Consider the following 9,912-nt stretch of genomic DNA (forward strand, 5'->3'; position numbering starts at 1 on the left):
TACCAAGAAAGCTAAAATGTAAGGTTTAATAGCAATTTACCAAGTACAAGAGTTGTATAATTTTTTTCTATTTAACTTCTTGAATGGTACATATTGTATCTTAATTTTAAAAGTATATGGTGCAATTAGGAGACCTTCTGTGATATTCTTTAGTTTTTGAATGGCAAAATGTCAAGTGTATGATCATATTAGGTTAATCTTTTAAGTACAAAAGATGTTTACACCATCATAATTGATCAAAATTAAACCTTCCTTTTTTGATAATCATGCGGTAGTTTTTAAGCTAACTGGATCCCATTTCATTCTTTACGACACACGCACAAAAAAAAAAAACTTGAATTTCTCTTACTCATTTTAGGAAGAAAACAAAGCGTCTGCACTTGCTATATTAAGAATGATTGAACTCTCTAAGGTCGTCCACATCATTCTTTGTTGGTGAATGGTGAAATTTAGAAAATAGTACTATTAAATGTCCAATAGTTTAGTTTTTCATTCTTATCCTAGGAAACCTAAAAAGGAAAATTGGATCCACCAGAATAGTATTGGTCTTATCCATAACAAAAATAAAAAAAGAAAAGAAAAAAGAAAATGTAGTAGTAATATTTTTTCTTCTATTATAGGTAGGTCATGTCCGCATAATTCTCTACTGGTAAAACTAGTGAATCTAAATTTTGACAGCAATAAAGTGCATTTATAACTTCGATCACATATAATTTTACGTTGTCTATACTAAGAATAAGAAGAACAATGGTCAGTGGTAAACAAAAAATTTAGAGTTGCATTATGAACGCAGACGAGAATGATACCAGCGAGCAAGTTAATTGATTTTTTCATTCTTTCATTCTCTTTAGGTCCTTATCAATGGAGTAGTTTGACTGTTTGAGAATTGATACTTATCTGTCTGACATTCATATTTTATTAGAGGCTGGCCTTTGAATGGTTTATATTGCCATTATTGCTTTTCTTTTCCTCCAGAATTATTGGTCGTCTTGCCTCATAGATCCCCCCCCCCCCCCCCCCCCCCCAAACACACACACACAACTTTAACAAATATAATACTACTATAAAAGAAATTTAATCAACTCAATTTTAACTCCCAAACTGGCAATGCAGATGAGCACAAAATACATATACATATATTCTCGAGTTAGTCTTCTGTGTATCGACGCTGTCGACCTACTATTGAATTAAAAGCTAAGTGATCGAGACAAGACTGGTTTCTGAATACAGAACTAGTAAGCACAGGGAATTATGTACAATGAGGTAAAGTCTATACACAACCGCTTGGTGGGTTTGAATTTCTTTTAAAGAACACTACTTTATTTGATACATGTATTTCCAGGATGACAAAATTGTTCCAGGAATAAGATTTGCTTAAGAAGAAAATGACATTAATATTTTGACTTTTGAAAGCAAAAGCTTCTCGTGCACCATCTGGGAAAGCATGTTTTCCAAAAAATTCGATAGTTGGGCATCTGGAAACTAGATGATTAGTTACCATATTCACATGAAAGCATTTATACTGAGAGTAGTGCAGTAGGTATCGACATAAGCATTCTTAGCGTCAAGTTAACATCAATTGTAAGGCCCAAGTTTCAGTATACAACAGAAATCAAAGATCAAGTTTCACATTAGGCCCGAAATCAAGTGCCTTATCTACTCCACTAGCACCAAAAGCACAGCGCCAAGAAGAGAAGGGAAAAAAACTATCATCGCGAGTTCATAATCTTTGAATTTATAAACAGCCGGGTATTGAGTGTTGCCCCTCAAAAGTTGTTTAAGTTCTTCACTGAGCCTGCAAAGGGTCAAGTAAGATCAGCAGGTTATGGATACTAGCTACAACTGTGAAGACATCTAGGCTAGGTCTAAACCTGATCATTCAGAAGGATGAAGGGCCTATCGAAGAGTATCCAACAGCCTTGTGTTCTTTCAAAGTGCTGGCTAACCAGTCCAGTCCCTCGTATAGGCCATCCCCTCTAAGAGCACATGTACCTTGTATATGCCATTTTCGGTTTTTAAGCTCATAGAGACCAAGGCCTTCACACACTTCCATTGGTGTCATTGCTCCTTTCTGGATAAAAAAAGATATTCAAGATAATAAAAATTAGAGACCAACACTAAAGGGAGGAAATAGCATGTGGATAAATGAAACTTATAGTTTCTTGCCACTACGTGACTACATGAAACATCATCTTTTTTTTCTTCGAAATGGTAAATATATTATAGAATTGGAATAGCACAACGATTGTGCCTGTTTACTATCTATGCAGATTCTCTGTACACTGTTACCTGGGTCTCTGAGTCATTTACAAAATCCATCTTACCACAATTTCTTGCTTTGACAGACTATTGCTTTTAAGTGATAAAATTCTTGCTTTTAACAACGCTTTTCTAGAAGCTCACTCAGCTACAAGAATCAGCATCCAGGCAGAGCCAAGCAATTCAATGATTACGGACGTCTACTTTCTGAAGGTTTTATTGCAAAGACAGAAATAATAACAACAACAACAAACCCAGTGTATTCCACAAATAGGGGGTCTGGGGAGGGTATTATATACGCAGCCTTAGCCCTACCTTATGCAGGTAGATTTGCAAAGACAAGACAGAAAGATAAGGAAAAAGAATGAGTTGTTTCTTTGGTGGAAACTGGAAAGCAAGAAAGAGAAATAAGGGTGGTCTGTGCACTTGTTCATTGGAGACCATGTTAACCTACTTTCAGGGGCGGATCTACCTTGAGAGATAGGGGTGGTACAGCACCCGCAAGCTTTTGCAAAAATTTTGAAAATGTATCCATATATCTAGTACAAGACGAATATATAAATTAAGTGCCACCCGCAATACAAAAATGAGATGTGGGTGCCACTGGTTTGTCGAAGGCTTTAAGGTCTTTGTATCCTAAAGAACCTGAGCTTGAATCTCTATGGACACATTTAATGCTCTAGGTTGCTGGTGTGCTTTTCATTTTCCTTGTTCCTATTCTTTTTTATTTCCTTTTTTTCCTCTGCTGAGCTCTTGTTCTAACCTCTCTTTTTCTTCCATTTGTTTGCTATGTGTCCCTCTCTCTTGTTCTTTTTCTTCTTTTTTTTTCTTTTTTTGCTTCTTCTTTTCTTAAAAAAAAAATCTTTGCATTAACCTTCCTTTTTGCCCACAAGTATACTTACTTCAGAAGCAACTTCTTTTGATAAGTCATTTGAATTAATTTTAGGAAGTATCTCTTTTTTAAGATGACGCGACATTAATCTATATATACTGGAGTATAATTGAGCAATATCACTCTCTTCTATTGACTTTTAAAAAAAAATAAATCTCTTTGAGTTGTAGATATATTTGAGTTGATTCTCATAGATTGAAACTTTAAAGCTTTTGCTTTGCAAAGAATTGCTATACAAACTTGGGAATTAAGAGAAATAATGAACTCGAGAATATTGAAGGTAAATTAATCTAGTTAAACAAACAATTTGAAGTGGTTAAGCTATTTTATAAGCAAATTTTATAATTGGGGGTGCTCCTTCATTAATTTTTTTTCCCGCAATTTCCTTTCATGATATAATTTAAATTTAAGGTTGAAAAAAAAAGTAACTAGACAAAATCGAACTTATTTGTTGCTTATGTAAATGAAATACTTAATCAACTTAATCGGAGTAACAAAAACCTTATTGAATCTACCCGCCTTTTTTATTCGGCCTTTGCGACTAGAGGTAGATATATGATTTATATAAACAATGGCACCCGCAACCTCTAAATCCTTGATCCGCCACTGCCTACTTTGAATACCGGAACTGAGTGAGAAACTATCTACTGAGACAGATACCACTTTGGTTTCAATAATAAAGGATCAGAATACATGTGTTAAGTCCGCTTAGATTTAGGTAGAACCTATCTTATGAGATATGGACAATAGTTCAGTTTCACTAATCAAGGAATCAAGGACTACAGCATATCATCCTCATCCAAAGGAAATTTTAGTTATAACAAACTACAGAGCAGAACATCTCAAAGTCAAGGACAATAAATCTGATACGTTGCTCAATAACATCTACAACACCTTTGAACCTTTATTTTCTTTTTAAAATAAAAATGGTAACAGTAAGTTGAACCTTTATAGTTTCTTGGATTCATTTAGTAGCTTTAGCCTACTTTTTTTTAATGTCTAAAAACCAAGTAATCCTTGAACCGATGGTCTTATTGGAAACAGTCTCTCTACCTAGGGCTAAGGTCTACATAAAGATTACCCTCCCTAGACCCCACTTGTGGGATTACATGGGGTATTTAGTTGTTGTTGTTGTTGTGTAAAGACCAAGTAATAAGAGAAAAATGGAAAATAAGCATTTAATTGCATTTTGAGGACGAGTAACATACTGGAACAAAAAGCAACTTACCATGTCCTGTTTGTTAGCAAAAATCAAGATGATTGCATTAAGCATGAATGGATCTCTGATGATGGCCTGAAAACACAATAATTTTTATAAGGAAAACCTATTTTTGAACAGGAAAACACATTATAAAGGCCATTTAATTCTGTCATCGACAAAGAAGCCTGACTCATAAATTAAGGTCTAGAGAAACAACCTGAAATTCTTGTTTCGCCTTTCCAATTCTCTCCCGGTCCAAAGAGTCGACGACATAAATCTGTATAACATTAATACACTTAGTGAAGAGATATTGTATATAGTTTAGAGAGGCAATTTACAACAACAACAAATACCCAGTAATATCCCACACTGTGGGGTCTGGGGAGGGTAGTGTGTACGCGGACCTTACCCCTACCTTGTGAGGATAGAGAGGTTGTTTTCAATAAACCCTCGGCTCAGGAAAGCATAAGCACCACATTAATGAAAATATAGACAAGAAGAGACGGTACCAAAAAGTCATATAAAAGCAGAATAAAAACAACAAGACAGTAAGGTGATCAACAATGAAAGAAAACAGTTAGTCATAAAAACCTACTACCAACAGAAAGCGAGACTGCGTGCCAATACTACTGTTATGAACACTTTAGACTACCTACTCTACTACCCAAATCCTCGACCTCCATATCTTCCTATTAAGGGTCATGTCCTCGGTCAGCTGAAACTGCACCATGTCTTGCCTAATCACCTCTCCCCACCTCTTCCTTAGCCTATCTCTACCTCTCTGTAGGCCCTCCAATGTCAACCTCTCACGCCTCCTCACCGGTACGTATGTGCTCCTCCTCCTCACATGACCAAACCACCTAAGCCGCGCTTCCCGCATCTTGTCCTCAATAGGGGTCATACCCACCTTGTCGCGAATAACTTCATTTATGATCCTATCTAACCTGGTGTGCCCGCACATCCATTTCAACATCCTCCTCTCTGCTACCTTCATCTTCTGGACATGAGCGATCTTGACTGGCCAACACTTCGCCCCATACAACATCGTTGGTCTGATCACCACTCTGTAGAACTTACCCTTAAGTTTCGGTGGCACCTTCTTGTCACACAAAACACCGGAAGCGAGTCTCCATTTCATCCATCCCGCCCCAATACGATGGGTGACATCTTCATCAATCTCCCCATCCCCCTGAATAATAGACCCAAGGTACTTAAAACTCCCTCTCCTAAGGATGACCTGCGAGTCCAGCCTCACCTCCCCTTCCCCTCCTTGAGTCTCGCCACTGAACTTACACTCCAAGTATTCTGTCTTAGTCCGGCTCAACTTGAAACCTTTAGATTCCAGGGTCTGCCTCCATACCTCTAATTGCGTGTTCACACCGTCTCGCGTCTCGTAAACAAGAGAAGCGGTAAGTTTTGTCAATCGTAAGGATTGGGCAAAAATATATTTAATAATGCATGTTTATTTTGTATACCAAATTCAAGCATTTGGATAAAAATATTCATATGTTTTCTTATTTGAAATATTCATCTCTTTTCATTCCCTTTTGTCCTTCTGCGTGGTCTGTGGAGGGGTGGGGCTCAGAAGGAAGGGGCAAATAAACTTGGCCCCAAAGTTGGAGGGAGAAGTATACAATTGAGTGTATAGTTAGATCCTTGATAATTAATTTCATCACTTTCAAGACTTTAAATTCCTCTTTGTTGTTACGCAAAGTAAAGAAATGATTTGCAGATATAGAGTAGAAACGAAAGAATACAATCTTTATTCTTTTAAGAAATAGAAAACAAAGAATAATAATGGGTGCAGTTACCAGTCCATCTGTGTTATTGAAGTAGTGCCTCCAGAGTGGCCTTAATTTCTCTTGTCCACCAACATCCCACACCGTAAAAATTACATTTTTGTACTGTACTTTTTCCACATTGAATCCTGCAAGACATGCAAATACAATCATTTTTTACAGTGGTTTCAGACACGCATAGACAAGTATTCACCTGGTGATGCAGATGTTTTAGGGTATTTTCTCCCAAAGCTTTAATGACATTACAAGCAGGACGAATTTTCACATCAACGCTCAAGATTTCAAACTTCCCTGATGCAAATATTATGTTGAGATAAAAAGCAATGACATCAAAATTAGAAAAACCATAACGTATTTTAAGTCACATAAGATAAGATCTGACTCCGAGACGCGACAGCCAAAGTAATGTAAGAAAATGAAAAGGATTCACCTAAGGAAGAAGAGAGAAGTATGTGATTTATCCCCAAAAGAAAAAAAAAAGATGTAGAAAGTATGCCATGGAATCAAGTGTTGCACCTGATAACCGGGAGGCAGTTTGCAAGTAAAGAGGAAGTCAATTAGATAGGATAAGCCAGCTTTTGTTAAGGTTCCATTAACTATTTTGGTTAGTGCTGGGAGCAATTTCCCAAATAAGTTACTTCATGAAGTAGTATGCACCAGCCACTCTCAGAAATTCATAATGAACTAACAATGACCAATAGAAAGTTATAAACTGTCGTCTCCGACAAACATTTTCCCATCTATTCTTTTGGATACCGGGTAGCTCTGTCAAACAACAAGAAACAAAAAAGAAAGCAATATGCCCATGCTGACAATGACTTTACCACAACCAGATTGATTGAAGTTCTAGAAATACGAACTTCATAATTGTTCCCATACCACAGTAAGCAGAAGCTAAAACAAACAGCATACCAATGGTAGGAACGGTTGATAGAACTTCTCCTATGTGCAGTTTGTATAATATAGTTGTTTTGCCAGCCGCATCGAGCCCAAGCATTACAACCTATCCCAGTTGAAATTAGAATCAGAGACAAGCAAATAACAGTAGAGGGAAAACAAGAGAACAAGAAACACGTATTATTAAAAAGTAACTACACATACAAGCAGAAAATTTAAGATCATCCTGCAGGAAATGATTCAAGATGAAACTGAGGTTGGTGAACATAGATAGCAATGGACGAATAATGAAAGCAAATTCTTGAAGTGTGGATAATAAAAGTTGCATTTTGTGATCATTTATTACTTCTGCAGAAAACGAATTTTCTGCTGCGGAAACCCGAACAACTTGCACCAGTTGTTTGCTAAGAGAGAGCAATAATAGCCATTAGGGGAAGCAGACTGATTTGGCTCAAAGAACCCATTCCTTCTAATGTTTCAACACGTTGGACGCTGTACCACATGCCTAATACCCCAAGGGAGAAAAGTTTATTTGATGATATTTCATATGTTCGGGCTTGCCTTAAAGGAGAAATTAAGGATGCTGACTAGGATCATATTACCTCTGACACAGTGAAGGTGCCAACAAATTTATGGAGGGCCTTTTACCCTCTCTGACTTTCAACTGGTTACCCTATCTACTTAAGGCCCTTCTTGAAGGGAAAGTGGAAACTGATTTCCAAGTTATTTATTCCAATTTGCTAGCTGACATCTTGCATTGTTTTCTTCAACTGCAACTCAACCCCAACTACTTTGGGTCGGCTATATGAATTCATTCTGGTACTAAGTAATTTATCTTTCAAACTAAATTAGGGATTCTCTAAATCTCACATTTATCTCTACACCAACATACAAGTCTCTGACAAAACTAAAAAGACACTTGGATGTGAAGTGATGTATACTCTTATTTCTTCCCATTCCTTATACCTATGATCAATCACAACCTGCATACGGATAGGTAGTTTTGGAAATCTCTCACTTGTTATTCCGAACTGACAATGTGCAGTTTTGTATTTCAATTAAACTACTTTCATGTTTCAAAGGATCTAATTTATCACTTAACTATATGCACTACAACAGTGCATTCAATCAATGTCAGAAAGGAAGCAACCTTGAAGAAGCATACTAGCTGCAGTAAGTGCACAACAGATATTACTAACATTAGTGGGGTTAAAAGACTGTATTCCCCATACTAAGTTTAGCTGTATTCAGGATTTGTAGTGTTGGAGGATTAGAAACATAGCAGCTGAAATTGTAGAAATTTTAGCTCTTGTGTATTCCTTACAGGCTTAGGAGTAGTAAAGGACCAGACACTGTTTACAGATTAGTACTGCCTTGGTACTATCCTATTTAGTAAAATTCTACCTTCATCAGAGAAAATATTATTAACATTGGTCTGCTGCGGAAGAAAACATTTTCAATCAATCATTCTAACTAGCACTTAACACGAAAAATGGAACATACATCACAGTACTTGTCATAAATTCGTCCAATATCCCTTACCAACAGATACTTAATTATGTTAAGGTGCCTTTAATTATTTTCATGTGCTTTCAAAGATAAGTTTCTTTCTCATTCAATATTCTCAAAAAAAAAAAAAAAAAAAAAACGGGAAGTTTTAAAATTAGAAATCAACTCAAAAAGTTTTCCAGCTCATACACAAAGACAATATTTGTGATATGCTGGCTAGAAACACAAACGAAATACACATTAGTTGAAGGCTCAGCACGATCCAGCTTATTACAGATAGTCCTGAATAAGCTCAAACATGTTTCATATAACACTTGGCTTCTTCTAATCCAAAGAAAGGAAATTTGGAAACATATGAAAGAAAACGAGCTAAGAACAAGTGCGGAAAGCTTAAATTGGCAAATAAATTACGCAAATTCAGACAAAGCGCTACAGAAAAAGAGCAATCAATAGATCATATTATAATGGACAAATAACAGGAGAAGGACTAGGCCGGGATTGTTATACCCTCATCTCAGAATTTCCGAAGAAGGTATCGAAGAGCTTGCGAAAGGCTTGCCCCATTTTACCTCGCCTTTCTCTTCTTCTCGCTTCTCTATCCCTCCTTCTGTCTGTCTCCAAAAGCAAATAAGATGAAACTGGAGAGTGAAACTTCAAGAATCGATGCCACGGAAGCTATTTCACCTAAAAGTATATTTAGATGATCTGATGATAAAGCAGCTTGTTAATTGGATGATCGAATTTGAGAAACAGACAGGCGGAAAGAGTACAACTTGTGCTTGAAGAGAAGGTTGCGTTGTTTTTCCTTTTGGTTTCACTTTCTGCTGGCAACTTCTCTGAGTTTCTTTTATTTGCTCTTTTCCCCTTTTCCCCTTTCCTTGTACTTACCATTGTTTAAGTAACACATCATAATTGACTTTTCTTTGTCCCTCTTTTTTATATTTCCAGAAGAATTGCCACTGGAATCAAGTCGCATCACAATATACGTATATTGTTTTTGCCTTGAAACTTCTAGAAATTTCTCAAAGGGAGAAAAGCTGTACAATTGAGCAAATATTTTAATTCAGATCCAAACAGTCAAACTCATTGAACTGAACGGCTTGTAATAACTGCCGTAAATTAAGTAACTTTCATATTCTCATAATTTTCTGTTTACCATAAGCATGTTGTCGACCTTTTCGTATAACTTCTAGCCGCTTTAAACTTTACACTAATAAATAAAGTGATAATATCAAAATAGAAAACAAATTATAATTTAAATGTAGCAAACACTCTGCGAAAATCAGCTACTTTTTGAGAAAGCAGTTTGTGTTAGACTAATTAATTTAAAAAATACTTCTGAGCAGCAATTAATT

At 36.3% G+C, this 9,912-nt stretch overlaps 1 protein-coding gene across 1 annotated transcript; it reads right to left on the bottom strand.

Annotated features, from left to right (window-relative positions):
- Positions 1-1,467: 1,467 nt before the first annotated feature.
- On the bottom strand, positions 1,468-9,423 carry LOC104110220 (uncharacterized). Its single transcript, XM_070197298.1, has 7 exons — positions 9,065-9,423; positions 7,064-7,154; positions 6,164-6,279; positions 4,570-4,629; positions 4,380-4,445; positions 1,872-2,071; positions 1,468-1,795 (listed from the first exon to the last, which is right to left on the bottom strand). Exons 1-6 carry the CDS (start codon positions 9,119-9,121, stop codon positions 1,880-1,882), a joined length of 582 nt encoding a protein of 193 aa, XP_070053399.1. The 5' UTR covers positions 9,122-9,423; the 3' UTR covers positions 1,468-1,795; positions 1,872-1,879.
- Between the last annotated feature and the right edge of the window lie 489 nt (positions 9,424-9,912).

Source organism: Nicotiana tomentosiformis, chromosome 3, assembly GCF_000390325.3.
Source record: "Nicotiana tomentosiformis chromosome 3, ASM39032v3, whole genome shotgun sequence".
Lineage (NCBI taxonomy): Eukaryota > Viridiplantae > Streptophyta > Magnoliopsida > Solanales > Solanaceae > Nicotiana > Nicotiana tomentosiformis.